We start from the raw sequence: 22,251 nt of genomic DNA, 5'->3' as shown, positions 1-22,251 counted from the left end.
GACTGCCACATCATCAACCCGCTTACCACTTACATGACACAATAAAAACACACCCATTAGAAAATGGGGTATTTGTTAGATTAGAGTTTTTTATTATGTTGAGTAGTTTTTCTTGTTACAAATATTGATTCTTTTATCTTTGTTAGGGTTTAAAGTTTAGGTTTTCTATCCACTTTTTTTTTTTTTTTCCCTTTTTCTTATTCTTCTTCTTCGTCTTCTTCATTCATTTTACATATTTTAGGTCACTGCTAACCGCTTCTGGTCCCAAAGATTCGGGCTTTCATAGATTGGGGTTTGAGGGTTTGACTATTTCTATACACATTTTTTCTTCTTAGATTTTTGGCCAGATCCTCCCTCTTCCTTGTTTTTGAGGTTTTTCTAGATCAGTATTTTCGATTTACACAGATTCTTAGATTACGCTTTCTATTTTCAATTTTTCTAGTGGTTAGGGGTTTTCACAATAATGAGATGGGTTTTACTTGTAGTAGAGGAAAGATTTCAGCTTCTCATATGAGGGCTATTATTCTGTTTTGATTGTGATCCAATTTGTGTTTGGGTTTTGCAGGTTTTATACCCCCAAAGAAGATAAATTACCGATTTTGACTTGTTCTCAGGTATTGAACTTGATGAAGGGGTTTTTGTTTGATTTTGATTTTGATCTATCTGTAACATATGTTTTAAGCACCTGTTGTTGTGTTTTAGCATCTAGTTATGGATGGACTTCATTTAATGCATCTTCCTTCTATTTGTTGAGCTGTTGAATTGATGTGTTTTAGCAACTATGTGGGCCCCATTTTGCATGTTAGGACTATCACAATTTATGTTTTCCATGTTGTGTAACATGTTTTTGTTGAGTTTTAGTGTAATTGAACCATAGTTACCAGGTCAGGAAATGAATAAAACAAAACTTGAAATGGAAACATGAAACACGTGAAAAAAAATAAAAGGGAAACGAGAAACGAGAAACAAAAAAAATGCATGTGAAACGCATTGGGAAACATCTTGGAAAACGTAAGGGAAACGTTTGGGTAACATTTAGGAAACGTGAGGGGAATGTTTTTTTTTTTGAAAACTATTCTTCTTTTTAAAAAATAAAACTTAATGTATATGAAACCCAAGGGAACGCGAGTGAAACATACATGAAACCGAAGGGAAACGCAAATCGACAACAACTTGCTACTAGAAGAGAAGAACAAAGAAATCAGCAACAACTTGCTACTAGAAGAGAAGAACAAAGAAATCAATACAATAGCATTTATTAGAATATTTTGTATGGCTACATTTGGGTCATGATTGGGCACAAATCCTGTACATTTAAGCCCTGTTCATTTGAGATTGTGACAACCAATTGTAGTCCCCAAACCGATTATTGGACAAATTACATTAGTTTTTTAGTCCAATAATTGGTTTAGGAACTACAATCAGTTGCCACAATCTCAAACGAACAAGGCATTAGTATATGGATCCATTGGACAGGGTTTGAATCCAACTCTTGAACTTTTTGTGGAAATATAATTCAGTGAAAGCAAAAGATAATTCAACGGATTCAGAACCTATACCTTCTGAAGCTCTGAGATAGGTTTTAAATTTAATGAAGAGAATAAGGGCACTCACTTGACCTTCCAAAAAGTTAAAAAACAAATATAACATAAGCTCTTAAAAAAAACCACTTTCTCATCCATCTCAACAGTCAAAACAGAGAGAGAGAGAGAGAGAGAGAGAGAGAGAGAGAGAGAGAGAGAGAGAGAGAGACGCCCTTAAGTTCGCTGCCGGTGGCCGGTCTTGTGTGAGAGAGAGAGAGGTAGAGAGAAGAAGTGAGCGAGAAGGGTTCGTGAGAGGAGAAATCGCACAATCCATTACGGTTAGGTTAAAAAAAAATTATATATGGTTAAGTTATACATTCACCCCCTTTTTTTTATAACTTAGAACTGCCTCCTTTAGTGTATTTATGACTCCTCTTTTAAACTAGATGGGGCTGTCCACATAAACAAAAGGGGCAAATCATTTCACTTTATATAGGTTTTCGTTTTCAAGGAAACACGTTTCCAAGGAAAAAAAGCGTTTCACTGTTCTTGGAAATGCATTTCCACGATACGGACGCTTGTTTCTGCTTTATTCGAAACATGTTTTTAGGATCGGGGAAAAGCGTTTCCACAGCAGAATGGAAAAGAAAGAAAAAGAAACCTGACAGAAAACCTGTCAGATGAGCGTTTCGTTGCTAGGAAACATGACAGAAACTAACAGAAAATATAGAAAAAAAATCTGTTCAGTTCATAGATGCCAGAAATGCTCGAGCAAAGTGGTAAACATGTTTATGTAGAAACGCATTTCCGAAATGGAAACGATAAACTCAACTCAATTCAACTCAACTCAACTCAACTAAGCCTTTGTCCCAAACGAAATGGAAACGATACATGTTTTAAAAAATGGTGAAATGCACATGAAACGTTACAGAAACACCTAGGAAACGTCTGGGAAACGTATGAGAAACATTGTGGAAGCGTGTTTAGAAGTGTCCACACGCCCACATTAACTCTAACACTCTTAGAGTTTATGTGTCGGACACGGCAGGACACGCGTCCGCAATAAATTCGAAGTGTTGGCTAAATCATAGAAACTTTTGGGATCTATTGTTGTCGTTGTTGTATTGTTTGTTTGTTTTTGGCAGTGAAACAACAATAATAGAGCAGTGATGGTGGAGGTTACCCAGCAAAGTAGGAAGCTGTGAGCTTGGGCTCTTTTTCTTCCCCATCAACCGTGATACAGAAGGAAGTAGATGGAGATGAAAATTAACGCTAGCTAGATTTAAGGGTGACTCAACATGAGTAGAGAAGTCCGTTGAGCCACCAACAATTGCAAAACTAGCTATATCAAATTGTAAGTAAATATAGTGAATGCGCTAAACACGATCATGACTTGAGTATGACCATGGAAACCTCAGTCAAATAATAAAAAAGGAAGCACATACATGAAAAGAGCAGAAAGAATGAGTACCGGGAACTAGGATGATGGTGGATGAGTTTTGCATAGCTGTGGTGAAATTTGAATGATGATTCATAATCTTCCAAGTTTCTTCAGTTTGTTTTTGGAAATTCAATTCTTGAAGTTATTGGGAACGAATAACTTAAGAAAAGATGCGTTTGTTGCACTAACTCATATTTGCTTTTATTATTTAAACAGCTGTCAAAGGTTATTGCAGTTCCCAAAAAGCTCTCAGAATCCAATTAAAACAAGAAAAGACAAGCTGAGTTTGTGCAATTATTAAAACATGGTAGTGCAAATATCAGTAGCCTTTATTTACAGAATATCAGAATATTTGGATTCATAAAAGACAGACTACAAACAGAAAAAACTTATGGAGTTAAAGTTGGTCATGATGCTACCTTGATACCAGGAGTTGGTAGTAGGAGCAAGAACAAGAGTAGGGCACCCTAGGGTAGAATATTCTTGCAAGTTACGACTAATAACCCAACCTCTACTTGGACTCACCCATTAACATTCTAAGACTCCCTATACTTGTATATAGTTTTCTTCTTCAGCTGCCTGAAATTTTATTGTGAGCTACTACTAGAATTGTTGCTCTTCTGAGATTGAGGGCGCTCTTCCCCGTCCAATAAATAAATATTCTTGCCATTTTGTCATTCGATTTATTTTGCTAACTATCATGATCTGATGATTTGTTTCTTCATTTCCTGTCTTCTTAGGAAGAGTAATGAATCTGGGAACCCAGCCTGGCATGCAGGGACCCATATTAAACAACCCCCAGCCTAACCCATTTGGAAATGCATTCTATGGTGCTGGATCAGGGCTAATTCGAGGTGGACTGGGTGCATACGAGGAGAGAATCTTGGGGTCGAGCTCCGAGTATGTGCAGAGCAATGTATGGAACAACATTCTCAACACTCGCAATCGACCATAAGAAAAGTATAAATAACATAAACTGAACATCCACCACCACCCACCCACACACACACAAACAAATGCGCACCTCCACCATATGATAAAATGGTTTTCTGTGTTTGAGTTTCCACATATCATCTACCTTGTGAACAGATCAGCAGGTATTTCTCAGATCCTCAATATTATTTTCAAGTGAATGATCAGTATGTGAGGAACAAGTTGAAAGTGATCTTGTTTCCATTCTTCCACAGGGTGCACAATCTATATCCCAAGCTTTTACAGTTTGGATCTTTTTTCTTTCTCAAAAGCCCACTCATTATCAAATATCTGTTGCCTTCTTCCATAACAGGGACATTGGACAAGGATAACTGAGCCCGTTGGAGGCAGACTCTCCTACAAACCTCCAGTTTACGATATAAATGCTCCGGATTTGTACATTCCGTTCATGGCATTTGGGACTTATGTCGTACTTGCCGGCTTCTCATTGGGTCATCTTGGAAAGTGAGACATTTTTATGCTTAAAATCTTTTTTCCTCTCCTTAGCAGAAGCATTTTGTCTTCGTCTCAGTTTTCTCTTAATCCTCCCTCAATCTGCAGGTTTAGCCCAGAAGCTTTGAGTCTGCAGTTCACAAAGGGACTTCTTGGATGGTTTTTGCAAGTTGCACTGCTTAAAGGCATGTTATATTTACTGGGGAGTGGGGAAGCACCATTGTTGGACCTTGTTGCCTATTCTGGGTATGCTTTCACTGGCATGTCCCTAGGTGTATTGGCTGGGATCTTTTCGAGTTATGCCTACTTCAATCTGAATGGATTGCTCTGCATTTGCATGGGGGGGGGGGGGGGGGTTCTTGGTGAAGACCATGAAAAGGGTTTTGTTCGCCGAGGTAAGGAGTTTCGACAGGTATTCTAGCAGGCATCACTATCTTTTACTTTCCATAGCCCTCATTCAATTTCCCTTGTTTTTCTGGCTTGGTAATGTGGGATCATGAATATATCATCACCTCCTCCTCTTTGGAACTGTGTGTTCTCCTCCTCTTTGTGCTCCTCCTGTCAGTTGTTTGGGTGGTGATGAAACATTTTTGTTTGGGTCCGCAAAGGTGTTTGTTTACGCTGAATAATTGAAGAAGTCTTGAAAAAAAATCTTGAATTTTAGTTACCCTGTTTTAAACTTTTTTTTTAATCAAATGTGATGTTTCCAATTTGAACACAAAATTTCGCAATTAAATGCAACTTTGACGAATAACTCCAAATTTTCTGATATTATTTGCAAATCCCTTGAGAATGGGCCGGGCTCACCGCTTTACAACCATGCATAGCAGGGGGCCAATACTAGTGGCACTACAGATAGGAAAATCCGGGCAAAGAAAAGGGAATAGGGCATGGCATCTTTTGAGGTAAATTGGGCATAAAACAAAATTTATCCCCATTTTCAAACTCAAAGAAACGGAGAATGCCTCCTACCCCAATCGAACTCCAACTTCGGTGGCCTTGCCTTTCTGCTTCAAGACAGATGCGATGAACTCTTGTTGATGCCTGATCCTGATCTTCATCTTCTATTAGTTTGGTCTTCTTTAAAGTGATTCTTTGTGTGCTCACTGTGGGAATGAAACTAACTAGACGGAGAGCGAATAATGAGACTACTTCTCTTCATACCAAATACAAAAAGGACTGAGGTCAAGTTGGTTGTTCTACTTAAAAGATCCTGAATTTCACTAAAATGGTTTATAGTATAAAAAGATATAATACTCAAATTACAGTTTGCCATTCATAATGAGTTATATTTTGATTTCAATACTACAAGATGGTTTATTTGTTATTGCATCGAAAATATTAGTATGGAAACAATATAAAAAATTCTCTTTACGTATTAAAAGTAGGTGAAATTCCTTGTTAAGCTTGGAATGTTTGTAGCATTGTCATGGATCTTTTAGAACGATATTACAATGCTAATGACAATTTATCAGGTGTTTACTATCCAACTTCTCCTTTAGTTTTGAATCAAATATATTAGATTAGTGATTGTTTTTCGAACTATATAGATTGGCATCTGAATATCAAAATGTAATTGAAAAAATAGAGGCTAAATTTAGAAAATATTGAAAAAAATTTCACCTCTCTATTGTTTAGGTGCAATAATGGACCCTAGGATTAAGCTAGGATGCTTAAAAATCTTACTAGATGTATGCAATGAAAACATAATGACTGATGTAGGGCAGTATAGAGAAGATAGTAATTCTATGTATGAATTATATGAATCGCAATATGCATAAAAGACCTAGTTCTTTAGGCCTCTCTCTATTTAGCTGTGACCAAATTTGGTACCTATTAAGCAGAAAAAAAAACAAAAAACATACTGGTATATCTTCTAATGAACTAGCATTTTATTTGCAAAATGATTGTATAATCTTCCTCACTATTGATAGAATGGAAAATTTAGATATTTTGGCATGGTGGAAAGCACATTAAAAAATTATGCCGTGCTATCCGCCATGGCACATGATGTACTAATGCATTAGGTATCTACACCGAAGTCTATTTTTAGTGCAGGTAACAAAGTCTTAGATGACAAACAAAGCATAATGACACTAGGAACTTTAGAATTATACATGTGCTCGAAAGATTGGTTAGATGCACAAGAAAAAAAGAAGAAGATGACTCAAATGGGTCGAATGCAGATTGATGAAGACTTAGAATTTTAAGTAGTAATTTGCAATTTGTAATTCTCAATGCAATTGTAATTATTTTTAAATTTATTTTTATAGGGGTGAAGGGTTTTTTCTATTTTTTTCCTTGTAACTTGTGGGTTAGAGGCAAGGTTCTATGTCCTCTTCTAGTAATTAGTTTTTCATATTAATAAAATTTTAGGGTGCCACGTGAGTTCATAGATAAATTGAGGACAAATAAAATTACCACAGTCGTACTCAACTTCCTATAAGATTCAAAGTTCTAAAATAAACTTAGAAAAACAAGTTAACCAAAGTTGGAAAGTGAAAATGATGTTTAAAATTATAAAATCCAACTTTACACTAGTTCGGTCGATCGAAGATGTTTCGGAAGACCCAGTGCCCAAACGGCCCCAAAAAAATATCCTGTCTTGGTTAACCGAAGATGGCTTGGTCGACCCAATGTCCAAATGGGCAAAATAATCCAGTTCATGGGCAGCGGTCGACCGAATGCCGCGGTTGACCGAAGATAAACAGGCAAAAACAAAAAAAAAAAATCCAATTCATCGATCGCGGTGTACCGAAGACCATTTTTCATGTTTTTTTATTTAAGAAGTCTGCCGGCCAGGCTCAGCACGACTTAAATTTGACGTTTAGGATTAATCCAAGAGAGAAATGAAGAAGTATGTCTTCTCACCCAGTGTAAGATCAACACTTCAAAGAGGCAAAATCTGATGCTTCTGTTTCAGTCTGATTTCCAGTTTCTTTGAACAATGTTGTAAACCAAACCAGACTAACAAATTAAAAGATAAAAAGAAAGAGGGACGAGGCGCTTCACCGTTGCATAAAGACACCAACGAAGATTTCCTATGGTGTAAGCCCCTAATAGTCCCTTATTTTTCCAAAAAGTATTGTACCGACCACATCATAGGATGATCCAAACCGTCCATGTAATGGAACACAACTTAAATAGCTTGTGTACCAAAAAATCATTTCCATAGGATGATTCTAGCCCTCCGATCTATAGAGGTTTGAATAATATGCAGTCCCTCTATAGATCAGAGGGTTGGGATCATATTATGGAAATGATTTTTTGGGCACAACTTATTTAACTTGTGTTCCATCATATGGACGGTTTGGATCATCCTATAGTGTGGTTGGTCCGTACAGTACATTTTGAAAAAATAAAAGACTATAAGGGCTTACACCATATAAAAACTAGAAAAGAATATAGTGCTCTCATTCTTTTATCTTTTTGTTTGGGCCAGCAATGCCTTTTTCTGCTCAGCCACATGAATCATCTGCTAAGAGAAACACCTTCTTTCATATATAAAAGAAATTACAGATGCTCTCTCTCTCTCTCTCTCTCTCTATATATATATATATATATATATATATATATATATATATATAATTCAGTGATAATCATGCAGGGACCGGACTCAGACCTGATGTTGTTTGCAAGTTTGCGGCGAACTCCCGAGCCCACAAGTCGTAGTGTACGATCTCCTCAAGGGAAGGCTTTGTTACTAAATCTCTCATATGTGCGTTGCATGTGACCTCCACGACCTTAAAAATATCCAGGTAGCCGATCCTGAAGAAACCCATAAGTCATGTATTCATTAGCTCAAGTGCCCAAGCATTTAGCTCTACTATTATTGGAGGAGACCTTGTGTTCTTAGTAGTATGTTACATGGATTCTTCTAAATGGGCTGCGTAGCTATGTCAGATTCCAATACGTCAGGATTCTCTGCGACACTATTAAATACCTTTTATATATGCTTTTTCTTTTTCTTAATACTAATACACTGACTTTACAATTGCCACAAGTTTTAAGTTTTATTCATCCTGATAGTAAGTTGTTTATATAGAAATAAAACATTATATTTACTTATCCGATTAAAATTTTCAATATATTACAGTATTACTTGTTGTAACCATATTATTATGTTAAAATTTTGAAATTTTAGCATTGTTTTAAGTATTTTAGAGAATCCATGAATCTTTTTTTTTTTTTTTTTGAGATTCATCGATCCGACATTCAACACAATGCAAATAGGGTCCCCTACCCTTATGTAAATGGACCAATGGTCCGGTATGGACAAATCCCAACGGAATTTGGCGTGATCCAATAAGCTGTTGGGTTGGTTGGCCGTACATAAATATCAGTTTCAGGTGGGGGTTTCCACAATGACGGGATGGTTGTTCAGTTGGATCACTAAAATTAGCTGAGTCCAACTCCTGCTGATTCATTCCTCAAAATAGAATACATGTAGAACATTAAGTTCTCATAACTTGTATCAATGTCTGAACACTCCAGTATATGCACCTGCTACAAGGTAAATGAAAGAAAGCAGAAAGCTACTGAGAAGGATGTGAAAACTCACTGAGCAAGTAGGATATTAAACACCATAGTGCGCTTTATTGGTCTTTATTATATTACCCAAGGGGGATTTCTTAGCGTCCATCGCAAAAGGCATTTCGCAGATGGTCTGTTGCATGCCAGACCAGCCACACAGGATCACTTTTCAGCATATTTTGTCTTCATTCACTGTGTGGCTGGTCTGACATGCGACATACCATCTGCGAAATGCCTTTTGCGATGGACGCTAGCATTTCCCTATCCAAGGATATAGAAATTAAAGTTTCAAAGAGTCCATCGGTCTTTGTTCGTTCCCTACCAACAACTCCCATTTTAGGTCAGCTAATTGAGGTTACTAGATAAACAGGACATTGATGTCAAGAATTGAGATTGCAGGAATTTCCTGGAAAAGTTTGGAAAGGAAAAACTTTTCCTTTATTTTATAATGAGTTTTTATATGGTGTTTGCGCGTTGCTGCTCGTAATCAGGGCGCAGCCCTTGATATTTGATCCGAAAACAGCCAATTTTATAAGTCACCATCACTGCATCAAATATCAAGGGTGGCCCGCATGCGTATCCCCATTACGTGCAGCAATGTGCGAACGCCATACTATTTCATGTTTTATTATACATGAAAAAAAAAACTTGGACCAACACCTTTCAATTTTTATTTGGATGGACCTTCAATTTGGATAGTTATCAGGAAAGAAAATTACTGCCAGAAATGTTTTTCCAGCAATCAAAACAAGGCCTTGTTAAGAACAACTAGCATTATTCTGAGTGTCGAAAGTTACATTATTACAATCTTACATTACTACTGATAAATAGTTTTTTGTTTGTTTGTTTGTGTGTGCATGCATGTGCGTGATGCCCGGCGCGGAGGGGGGGGGGGGGGGGGGGGGGGGTTGCGGCGCAACTGATAAACAGTTTCAGCACAGATGTAGCCAAAGAAACTGTAAACAGAATTGGCCACTAGAAGTGTTTTTAGTTATTTTTAAAATCTTAATGTTTCTCTGTGAAGCTTTGATATATCAGGTTTTGGTCTACTAAACAGTAGGGAACTAAAGGATACCTACCAAAAATTTCAAATGCACGTTAAGGTTTTTTATTCAGAAACATAAACGCATAATTAAGCTTTGCACAACTTCACCAAGAGAAATGAGCAGCTCGATACAACGAAAGGGCAAGGAAGGGAAAGGAAACCACCAAGATAGTAAAAAACATTGAGAAAAAGAAAGATAACTTACTTCTCATCAATGAACATCTCCACAGCCTTCTCGTTAGCTGCACTAAGAACCCCCGTCATGGTTCCTCCAGCACGCCCAGCAGCATAAGCAAGATCCATGGATGGGTATTTTACATTATCAGGAGCTTTAAATGTTAGCGAGCCCAACCTACATCCCCATTTGAATCAAATGTTATTGCAGTCATAGTAAACAAAACAAAGCATGGATACTGAGGTAATATTTTTTTCCATATACTTTTATTTTAAAATTTAAATTTACATGGTTGTATCTTCAACATTTCGTTGCCAAATAGCCACCCATGCAGGTGATCCAAACCACTGCACGGGATTGACTTAAATATCAGGCAGAAAAATTTCCACCCTTACTGACAATGCTTCTGTTATGAACTTCATTCACGTTTGTATCATAGTTTGAGTAATCGCAAATGAAGAAAAGGGTTCCACCGAACAGATATAGTGGCCACAGGCAATGTATCTTGAATATTTGCAACTCAGTAGTTTATATGTTAAATTTCACAATTTCGTTACATCAATAGGATGGTCTTCCTATTTGGTGTGTAGAAAACATAAGTGTGTGAAAGACAAAACCAACAGATATTTCCCTGTTATCTTTCGAAGACGAGCAGACATCACTGATATTATCTATATTTTATATAGAATCAGGGACCCTTCCAATCTTCCCCCAGGGTATGAAAGACAATACAGTGACAATCAGCTTTTCCGGGATGTGGTGCAAATCTTTGGTGTGTGCGTGTGTATTGTAGAATAGGATAAAGGTAGAAGAAAAAGAGATCTCTACTTGCAAAGATCAAGCCGAGGCCAGGTAATTTCAGAGCAATAAATTCTATCCGGCCACGATATCGTATAAAGAATTGGCAGGCGCATATCAGGCCATCCCAACTGGGCCAGAACTGATGAATCCTGTACAAGAAATAAAGAAAAAAGAAAGAAAAGAAGAAAGCAGTTCTGAATTTTAGATAACCAAAGTTTGAAGCAAAAGCAAACACTTCTTCAGTATCTTCCTATTACAGTTCCGCCACTTCCGCATCATAAGAAAAGACTTCGGTGGAACAAAAGATAAGACAAAAATTTTCACATTTCCTTTAGAACCCAAATTTCGTTCCAGAAGAGATGAAAAGGTAAAGTAATCAAAGAAACAGCCAAAGTGATGGAATAGAAAATCCCATACCTGTGTCTCGACCATTGAGTGTATGATTGACTGTGGATGAATTACAATCTCAATATCATCATATTCAACCCCATACAGATAGTGGGCTTCGATAACTTCTAGACCCTGTTGAAAAATCAATAAAACTCAGTTATAGGTCTGCACATACTAACTCCACTACAAGACATAATATAACACGTGTGAGTTTAGATGATGACAACGAGAAAGCAGCATACCTTATTGAAAAGGGTAGCAGAATCCACCGTGATCTTCTTCCCCATATTCCAGTTAGGATGCTTCAAAGCGTCAGCAACCTTCACTTCTTTCAATTTTTCAACAGGCCAATCCCTAAAAGCATGAACAGATATTTAACCAAAGGTTCTGAAAGTAGGACCCACAATCCAAGGTGATTGCACAGCAGATGAGAATTTCTTAAAGTTCGTAAAAAAAAGTACTAAGATGTAGGACACAATTACACAATAAATAAAAACTACACATAATATTTGAAACTGAGTTTCGCCTACTGATTGCGATTTCCCTTCACTTAAAGAAGATATGATAACCTACCCCAATCAACCGATCAGAAGGAGTTAAAAAATTGTAGAACTTATTAAATTAAGAAAGGAACAATAATGTGTAAAGTTCAGGTATACCCCATTCAATGCACTTCTTGAATTCAAAGAATGAAGACTTGGGATGTAGACATGTCAGTAAGCAACTCTTGAACCACAATATAGTTCTAAAATACTGAGAACTTCACTAATTCTTGGAAGAAAACTTATTCTATAAGTTAAAAATATTGTCATGCTCTATCAGTTTTACTTTCTTCTTAACCTCCAAAAAAAAGAAGCAGATGAGGGAGACTCCTATGTAGATATTACATCATACCGAAAATAGTTACAAAGAATTAAGTACAATGTCACACCTGAAAGCCCCTCCTGACGCAGTCAAAATAATGCGTCGAAGTGCACCCTCTGGTAAGCCTTGAATACACTGGAGACAGGAAGGCCACTCAACTTTTCAGATTTAATAAAGGAAAGAATAAGAATAAAGTGGGGCACAAAATAAATATAAAAGATTGTCTTGTTTTTACATCACTTTTAACAAGAAAAGAAATGAAAGTAACAGGAGCAGCGGATGTAAATTTCAAGGATGAGGTCCAGAAACACCTACCTGGAATATCGCAGAATGTTCAGAATCAGCCGGAAGTATTTTTACTTTATGTTTGTGTGCAAGAGGAAGAACAAAGGGACCTCCGGCAATCAGGGTCTCCTTATTTGCCAATGCTATGTCTTTTCCTGCCTCTATTGCAGCTACTGTAGGCTAAAAGAACAGAAAGCGCACAATCAGAGAGAAAAATGGTATAGAATTTTTAGTAGCAGTTTCCTTTCAAATTAAAAAGGCCATATTCACTATCTCTCTAATATCCAACAGAGAAAATAGTAAGGGCGCAAAAATATTTGTATCAGAAACATGTGAAAGTATAGCAAGACATGGCAAGATTGAAAGCCCACTTGGGATGTCATGTTACCAATTAGATCACAACTGTATGTATGTACAATAAGAGAGATGACCAAAGTGGATGAGGGCTGAACCTTTGCTCTAGTTTTTATGACCTATGTTCTGAGAATCAAAATAAGAAAATTGAATTGCAACAGCAGTCAAATGCTCAAATCAAATATTAAAATATTAGAAATTATGAAAATTTCTAAAAACAGGACAATTTTACTGGTTCCCCTCGATTATGCTTTATTTCTATATTATGGTTAATTAAGATAAACCATGACTGAAATCTCGCTGCAAATCCTCAAAGCCAAGTATAGTAAAATATTAGTCTTTGGAGTTTTAATTCATTTTAGTTAGTTTTGTTTTCCTATAGAAGATTACAAAGTTTAGAAATCTAAGCTGCAAGCTGGTTAAAGAACCAAAAACGGTAGCAGGACCTACCAAGGCCTACCATGTAACTTGCACCTTCAAACTTATCATATCTCTAACAATGAAGTAGTCACCTTTTTACTCAAACAAGATACTTGAATACATGACCTCTGCATGCCTAACAAATAAAACAATAATCTGACTAAATGATTTAAAACCTGCACCTCACCATCACTTGCACTTTTTTATTTTCATAGCACTCCAATAACAAGAACAAATAGTAAACCTGATCATATGGAACCCATAAATTGATTATCCTTCAATATTAGCATATCATCACTTTGGGTATATATCAGACTATCAGTGGGACTGGGTACACTAGTTCAAGCTCATCCTCAATACCAAGTTCATTATTAATGAGCAAGTAAACCAGCGATTATATGAGTTAGCCTAACACTTGAGTTGATATCTGTCATGGGTGTGTTTTAGGAACTTGGAGATGGAAAGAACTGTACATTTTCATTGACGTTAAAATGACATTGCCAGTTGAAGTGAATAACAACTTGAAACCATCATCATAAATAGGATTACGAACCATGGATGATAAATTGATCAGGGAAGGATATTCAAGACTGAACTATTCAAATAAAAGTGAGAAGAATATTCCTACATGATTTTCATTAAAAAATGTAAGCCCATTTACCTGTAAAAATAGAACCCAACCTAGTTTCAACTTGTCCAACTAGCTTTGTAAGGTTTCAGTAAATGCTAAAACAATTTAAGAACTATTATTTTCTAAGATAAACTCATTTTCTGGTAAATAATCTGGTAAATAATGATTTCTAAGCTAACCGTTCTAATCGTGGTTAGATAACAAGCACAAATGATGGTTGGTAGGCACATAATTTCCATACATTGATCATCCAATGTAAAATGTGAATGGCGAGAAAACAACAGTTCATGAGGATTTCGAATTTCTAAGAAAGAATCCATCATCTAACCTGACTTGTGGTTTGGAAGGGGAAATAAAGAAGGGAAAAAATAAGATAAAAAATGGAAAAGGTATAGGGGACAGATTATTAAAAATGATCTTATGATAAGATTAGTCTTATTGTAGTAAACAATAGGCCCAACATATAGGTCGTTTGGTCTTTTCAGAGGAGTTCAAGTAAGCTCATGCATAGCTATGGAGCATGCCAATGACAGTTTTCTGCTCATTGTAACAGTAACCAAAGCGCATTTATAACTAGCGTGAGAACATCTCCCATGTAATTAATGAACCTTTTTCAAATCCTACTTGTCAGTCGATAAAAATAAATAAATAAACACACAAAGAACCACCAGGTTTACCGTTTTTTAGTTAACGAGACTGGCACAACTACATGTAGCACTTTATGGTGAACTGCTCCATTGACTTAGTGGGAACACCATTATTCCAGCCCACTGCCTCTGGTTCAACCATGATCAGATGATCCTAAGCCATTGGCCAACTCCTTGATCAAAAAGCCATCTTTCAGATATAATTATGCGCTGAACACTAGCAGGCCAATTAGGCCCTGTTCATTTGAGATTGTGACAACTGATTGTTGGCAACCCAGCTGATAATTGGACTCAAAATTAATGTAATTTTGACTCCAATAATCGGTTGGGGGCTCACAATCGGTGGTCATAATCTCATACGAAAAGGGCCTTAAAGATCATAAAAGTAGCATTTCAAACGAGATGTCGATTAACAGCTAAGGGTTGTCTCATTATGGTTTGATGTGTGGGAATGCGCCGGACTAGTGGAGGTCCATCAGATCAACAGATAGATCGCTAGGAAGATGTAAGTATCTAGTGAGTCGGACCGTATTCTCAGAAAAAATGGTAAACTAGGCAGTTCTTCCTGGCATGGCTCAAAGTAAAATATCATCACTCAAGCAACAGGACTTCAGCCTTTACCTTCAAACCCGCACACCCTACTATTCCCGTGACTACTGTGACAGCATCAGGGTGGCGAGCAACCTGAAAATTTTAAGACAACATCAATTAAAAATGAAAATAAAATTTACTGCCAAGTAAATAAGACGTAAAATAATGGGGCATGACCTCTATGACACCTTCCTCTCCAGGGATGATCTCTGGCTTATGTTCTGCATCAGCCAAAGCCTCTTTTAGCTCATCAACTAGTGATTCATTTCGAACCGCAACCAACTGAGGTTTGAATGTTTTAACCTATTTGATGAACAATACTCTTTGATTATCTGATCTTTGATTTAGGAAGTCCTGAAATTTATGATTTACTCCAGCTTTGCCACTTTGTCAAGCTTTTTGCATATGTAAATCTACCTGGTCAGCAAGGAGAGTCACATTTGAACCAGCTGCCAGTGCAACGATTCTGAATTTATCTGGGTTCTCAGCCACAATGTCCAATGTCTGAAATCACCAAATCCAGATGATTTTTAAGCTGTTAAAGAATAAAAGAACTTTGGCAACAGCTAATAGGATCCGTTAAAAATAAACAAAGGCAAGCATACTTTTGAGGGATGAGAAGCTAATAAAGGCTGAAAGGAATAAGTTAAATCGAGCCCCTTTCAAAATGTGCAGATTTAAAAGTGAAGAAATTATGACGAAAATGGGAACAATGACATATCAAAAAGTATAGAGAAGGTCCAGACAAAAGCAAAAACATTCTTGACATATCAAAAAGTATAGAGAAGGTCCAGATATAAGCAAAAACATTCTTAAAGAGGTTTTCTTGATAGCTCTTATCAGATGCAAAGTTTCAGTAGGCTTAGAAACTCACAACTTGACTCAGACTCAATAAGAGCCAGAGAACAAGGCAATATGAAACTCAAGTACTTGATCAAGTTCTTTGAGTTAAAATTGTGTGTGTACTCTGAATTTGCAGTTTTTCATGTGCATGAAGAGTTTTATGAGTATTCGATCATGTTTTCAGGAGTTTCATGGATTGCCCCTTTAACTTGGGTTTAGTTGACTCTGTAACTCTTTCAAGTACTTGAGCAAATTTTAACAGATTGGTTTCTCTGTCGAGAGTTAGGTGTTTAAAAAAATATAAACCATTAAGAAAATAGGAAAAACAAATAGATAAAATCTCACGTTTCTCATACCTGAGTTCCAATAGAACCAGTTGATCCTACAACAGAGATAGGCTTGGGACCATCCCAGGCCTTCCGTCCATGCTCAACAACTGCTCGTCCTGGCCAGGCTGGTGGAGGCACCTGTGCAGAACAGCGCGCACTCCTTAGAATTCTCAGTCCTTTCTCCTTCCTCTTCAAGCTAAAACCCCCTGAAAGAAATTTTCCAAATTTTCAAATCCTTCATCCAGCACAGACCAAAACTCAATAGAATCCGTATAAACTGGTATTAAAATCACTAAATGAAGCTGGAACATACTCAATTTACACAAAAACTCGTGGAATAGAGCAAACTTGAGCCAAACTGGTAATCAAATCTATAAAACAAGCAAATCTCGAGAAAAATGCAAAATGCATAAGGATCCAGATGAATCATAGATGCTGAAATCACTAGAAGGATACTGAAAAAATAACCATTTTATAGTCTAAACTCTATATACAGCTTATGCAAAATAAGAACAAATCAATAAATGTTCATCTGACATGACGAACAAGTCCATAAACAAGCAGAAATTGAAGAAGAGAAAAGCAATTTGATCCAGAAGAACAACAGGACCAAACACGATTAGTGCTTTCAAAGTCGCTAAGATGACACTGAAATATACTCAATTGACACTCAAAACATGAAGAATAAAAAGGATTCAATCAAATTGTAAACATGTCTATGGATCAATGACCAAATCCACAGATAAGTACAATTAAAAAAAAATGAAAAGTTTCAAAAAAGAACAATAACATACGAAAACCTGATAGAATTCAAATAAATTGGGCTGCCAAATTAAAGAAAAAGTGACACTGAAATATGCTTTGTTTTCTCTAAAAGTTGCAGAATCAAGCAAAATTCAGTTGACTTGATAAATATCTGTTCCAGTCGATGAATAGATAGACAAAAGACACAAAACAAGAAGAATCTGACATAAACATACAAAAACAATAAAATTCTGAGAAAATCCAAGCAATTCAATCCAGAAGAAGGCATACTACCATCTGTTAAAATCCAGGTGAACGGGTGTAGACAAGTTGGAAAATAACAGTGGAATACACTAAATGCCAAATCAATTTAAAACAGTCAAATCAAAAAATACAAATCTACATAGGAATACACTAAATGCCAAATCAATTTAAAACAGTCAAATCAAAAAATACACATCTACATAGACAAAAAAAAAAATACAAAAAACAAGCAGCTCCGGCCAAAAGAAAAACAGTAATCCATTCTATTGAATAAAAAAAATTGGACAAGAACATAATTGAATGTATATGAATCAGTGCTTCCAATTTCACTAAAAATAAAATTACGGTCGCGGCATCCAGGATTGGGCAAAAATCAATTAAATTGATAAATAACCTTTCAAATTGATTGAAAAAAAAAACCCACAAAGAAAAAAAGCAGAATCCAAGAAAACCAAGCAAATTTGATCCAGAACAAAAAAAAAAAAAGACTGAACATAACAGTCCAGATGAAACAACAGAAAAGAAAATGAAAAAATCCAGAGTAATCATTGCCAAATCATTAAACTGATTTGTGAAAAATAAGAACATGTGGAATCAAGGGGGAAAATACTAAATTGATAAATAACAATTCAAATTAACAAAAAGATAAAAAAAAAATATAACAGATTGTGAAGAATATTAACAATAAAGAAACAAAAATCACACGTTTGAGCTTGTTATGAAAGTAGCAAGTCGATCCAGGAACGAAAAGAAACAAAAATCCAAAAAATAAACGAGTTTTTGCCTACAGAGGTTAAAAATAACGATTTAGAGAGCAGTAAAAACAGTAAAGGACGAGCATCTTGAGAAGCTCATAAAGCAGAAATCCTTCCTTCCGAGGAAAAAAGTTTCAACCTTTTCCAAAAAGTTCCTTCGTCCGAATCCGATATGAAAAAAAAAAAAAAAAAAAAAGGAGGGCGAAATTGCGTGTTTTCTGTCGGAAAACACTAAAAAACAACGTTTTGAGAGCTAGCGAAAGCAGAAACTTCGAAATTTCCCAATTTCGAGCTTATGTAGGATTTCTTTACCGGAATCTATGAAAGAATAGAAGCAATCTGAAAAGTGAAAAAAACGTTGTGAGAAAAAGAAAAAACAGACATTCATGAAAGAAGAGAAAAAATTTCTTACCTCTGAGCTTTTGGAAAGTTCCTTTGCCGAAAGAAATATCACCGATTTCAACTGGTAATGTAATTTTGAGTGCCATTTGGTATGAGAGAGATGGATAAAATGAAGGAGAGATTATAACAAGCAGAGAAGGATTTTGGGAGATTTTAAATTTTAATAGGCGAAGAGAGCGGGGGCATACGACGAGAAAGGAATCCTCTGTTTTTATGGACGGATCGGAAGGGTTTCATACCCTCTGTAATACACTCCCTTGACACATTCAACTTAACGCCTAATGTTTAAAAAGTTACAAATAGACGGCTCGTGGTTTCAACTTGTGTAAGGGTGTTTGGAAGATCCAAACGTTCATTTGATGAGCCACATAGACAGGGTGTGCCCAAAAAATCAGCTCTGTAAGATTATGCTAACGCTTCAATCTGCTGACGAACCGTATAAGTGTATTTTTCCCGTACTATATTAAATTACAGGAAGAGAGAGAGAAACAAATGCCACCAGATAAATTAGAAGCAAACGTACACACCGAAAGTAGGACAGATTCCACTAAAAAAATTAGAAGCAAAAGAAAATTGCCGCGTGGATACCGAGTGGGCATCCTCGTGTTTCTCAGTTTCTTTACTGAGAAGTGAGAAAGATGGCAGGGGCTTCTTCGTTTTTTCTTCTAAAACTCCGTTCAGTAATCCTCCGACCTACAACGGGTTCAGGGTGGGCCCGGTTTACTACTGAAGTCTTGGTGGGTACAAAATTTCATCAATCGGACAATCCTAGCCGTCGGATAAATTAAGGTGTAAGTAGACGACGGAACTTCTTCACCCGTTAACGACGACTTCTTCCACTTTTTTTTTTTTCGCTTTCTAGCCATGTGCCATGTAGTGATTTGTTAAACGGAGCTACTAAGTACGAAAATCACCTAAAAGGTCAAGGTTTTTTTTTTTGGTACACGTGGCACACTGTCATTACGGGTCGTTCTCATCGGTCCTACTCTCGGTTACCTTTGTCTAATCTGAAAAGACTGGCGATACGACCACATTAACTCAGCCACATGTAATGCATGGGTCCCGCCATTTTCTTAATTTTAAAATCTATTCCTGAAAGTGGAGAGACAATGGGAGGGTCGTGTCACACGTGTCGGTGGTTCGAGCCACGCAAAAATTTAGAAATTCTCATAGGCTCCACGATGTTTAATGCTTGTTGATCATCTAACCTAATCTAGCTAATCTATCTATCTAACATAATAAAGAGGGAGGAAGGTTTATTGTTCACCGCCGAGGTGGCAGCCCTCCCCTTCCTCCTCCAATCTATGTTAGAGAGAAATGCCTCATATGCCCTCACATTCCCACACCTTTAAGTTTCAAATACCCTCGGTGCCCTCAAATCCTTATCAGCTTAACACGTCAGCATGACTCTTTTACCATTAACCTATTTGCTGCTATCTAACATCTATATTTGTGAGAAATTATTTGAGGGTAAATTCGTCAATTGCTTTGTCATTTAATACGGAAAGAACCAACACATGATGCCTGTATATGACAATTATGGAACAAACTACCAAGAAGGGGTATAGACATATGACAATGACGAATAAACTACCTGATATTATGCATGCGGGACAACTTGCAAAATATTGACGGATTCCGGGAACTTGAAGAGGAACAATAATTATGAAAACCTCTATCAAATGGAGCGTTAGGATCAGCCTATGGAAATGATTTTACGGGCACAACTGATTGATGTTGTGTTCCATCACATGGACGGTTTGAATCAACCTATGACGTGGTTCGTACAGTTCTTTGTCGGCCTGTGTATCGCACGGGGTTTTTTACTAGTACTTCATAAAGTTTGATTTCAAACCTTCTTGACTTCTTGTTTTTTCCTTCTTTTTTTTTTTGAAATGGTCAAATTTTATTTGAAAAGAAAAATTACCAATGGTGGAACCCCAAATGACATAATCATCAATAGACCCGTGCTTTTCTGAAATTATCAATGAGGGATAAAAGAGGTGTTGTCAGTAAAAGCTGGATGAAAATGCCATTTTCTTAAGCAACACATTTTACTTTTCCACTCTTCTATCTTCTCTCTTCTTTCCCTCTTTTTTTTTTTTACTTTTCCATTTTCAACTTTGTTTTTTTTACCATACCAGTCATCTTCCTCATCGTTCAGCCACCATTGTCACTGGGAAGTCTCAAAAACTTGAAACGTGAGTTCATTCCCATCTATCTCTGTGTATCTAGGTTTTGTTTTTCATTTGTTTTAGGATTTTGCATTTCTCCTTCTCCCCTTCAATGGTGGATGAGGAAGATGAATCGTAGGGTAGAAAGAAAAAAACAGTGAAACTGAAAGAGTGAAAAAAAAACAGGAAGTAAAAATGTGTTCATAAGGGACTTGATAAGCCTGTTCCAAAATTGATAACCCCATTTTTTATACTAGATTACCCCAATCCCAGAGACTTGAAAACCCCCTTCCAAAACTCCAATACCCTCGGCCAATTTTCAAGGACTTGATAAGCCCATTCGGAGATTGGTAACCCTACTTTTGATACTAGATAACCCCAATCCCAGAGGCTTGAGAACCCCCTTCCAAAACTCCAGTACTCTCGGCCAATTTTCAGGGACTTGATAAGCTTGTTCGAAAATTGGTAACCCCATTTTTTATACTAGATAACCCTAATCCCAGAGACTTGAAAATCCCCTTCCAAAACTCCAGTACCCTTGGCCAATTTTCAAGGACTTGATAAGCCTGTTCGGAAATTGGTAACCCCATTTTTTATACGAGATAACCCCAATCCTAGAGGCTTGAAAACCCCAATCCTAGAGGCTTGAAAACCCCCTTCCAAAACTCCAATACTCTCGACCAATTTTCAAGGACTTGATAAGCCCATTCGGAAATTAGTAACCCTACTTTTGAGAGTTGTTAACCCCCTTCCAGAGAGTTTATAAACCCCTTCTCCTACAAAACCCTCTACCTATAGCAACTCTTCTAATGGCATCAAAGTTTTCTTATACAACCACTTGACTTTTTAGAAGCCATCCATGCATTATCTCCAGAACACACCCTAAAATATAAACCGCTTAAACCCTAAACAAGATAAATCAGAAATAGAGGAAGATGACTAGTAGGGTAAAAAAACTCAACTTTCAAGTTTTTGAGATACAGAGAGATAGATGGTAAGAACTCTAACTTTCAATTTTTCAAGACTTGCCAGCAACAATGGTGGCTTAATGAGGACGAAGATGGGTTGAATGAGGAGGAAGATGATTAGTAGGGTAAAAATAAAAAAAGGTGAAAATGGAAAAGTAAAAGAAGAGGGAAGAAGGAAAAAACAAGGTGAAAACGTGTTGTAAATGCCAAAGGGCATTTTCGTCCAGCTCTTACTAACAAGACCTCTTTTGTCCCTCATTGATAATTTCAGAAAAGCATGGGTCTATTGATAATTACGTCATTTTTTTGTCCCCCATTGGTAATTGTTCCTATTTGAAAATTGAAATCTCGAAGGCCGAATTTAAACAATCATTGATACCGAGTCACCGACACACACAAATACGCAATACACCTCGTGAATCCCAGACTTTACCAAAAGTTTAAAACGCTTTAAACGTGGTTGAAAATTTAGATGATATACAAGTGCCAAATTGTATGTCTTGACAATTGATCTTTTTATTCCTAACCACCCAGATCATCAATTTGTAATATAGGCCATCAATGGTGGTGGATCAATCGTGTGGTTTGGCTTTGTATATTCAGGTCGTAGGAAAAGTTAGAGTTCTTACCATCTATCTCTCTGTAAT

General features: G+C 36.7%; 1 protein-coding gene and 1 pseudogene across 2 annotated transcripts; one reads left to right on the top strand and one right to left on the bottom strand.

The window, feature by feature from the left end:
* Nucleotides 1–206: 206 nt before the first annotated feature.
* LOC143884428 (uncharacterized) lies at nt 207–4,931 on the top strand (annotated as a pseudogene). Its single transcript, XR_013252868.1, has 5 exons — nt 207–614; nt 3,705–3,924; nt 4,059–4,152; nt 4,250–4,401; nt 4,498–4,931. The product of XR_013252868.1 is annotated as an uncharacterized LOC143884428 (transcript).
* Nucleotides 4,932–7,278: 2,347 nt separating this feature from the next.
* On the bottom strand, nt 7,279–18,721 carry LOC143884427 (1-deoxy-D-xylulose 5-phosphate reductoisomerase, chloroplastic). Its single transcript, XM_077387987.1, has 12 exons — nt 18,473–18,721; nt 16,325–16,503; nt 15,543–15,629; nt 15,303–15,428; nt 15,156–15,218; nt 12,513–12,662; nt 12,265–12,332; nt 11,576–11,687; nt 11,361–11,465; nt 10,971–11,092; nt 10,173–10,319; nt 7,279–8,157 (listed from the first exon to the last, which is right to left on the bottom strand). The coding sequence occupies exons 1-12, from the start codon at nt 18,546–18,548 to the stop codon at nt 7,989–7,991; spliced, it is 1,404 nt and encodes a 467-aa protein (XP_077244102.1). The 5' UTR covers nt 18,549–18,721; the 3' UTR covers nt 7,279–7,988.
* Nucleotides 18,722–22,251: the final 3,530 nt, after the last annotated feature.

This window comes from Tasmannia lanceolata, unplaced genomic scaffold, assembly GCF_043159265.1.
Source record: "Tasmannia lanceolata isolate RefF3 unplaced genomic scaffold, GAP_Taslan_0.1 ptg000008l, whole genome shotgun sequence".
NCBI lineage: Eukaryota > Viridiplantae > Streptophyta > Magnoliopsida > Canellales > Winteraceae > Tasmannia > Tasmannia lanceolata.
This window is presented reverse-complemented; position numbering and strand designations above follow the sequence as displayed.

Coding starts and splice junctions, on each gene's coding strand:
- LOC143884427 (XM_077387987.1), bottom strand. CDS start 18,548: ATGGCACTCAAAATTACATTACCAGTTGAAATCGGTGATATTTCTTTC. Junction 12,333..12,512: donor AACATTCTGCGATATTCCAG/GTAGGTGTTTCT, acceptor TCCTGTCTCCAG/TGTATTCAAGGCTTACCAGA. Junction 11,093..11,360: donor ACTCAATGGTCGAGACACAG/GTATGGGATTTT, acceptor TTTCTTGTACAG/GATTCATCAGTTCTGGCCCA.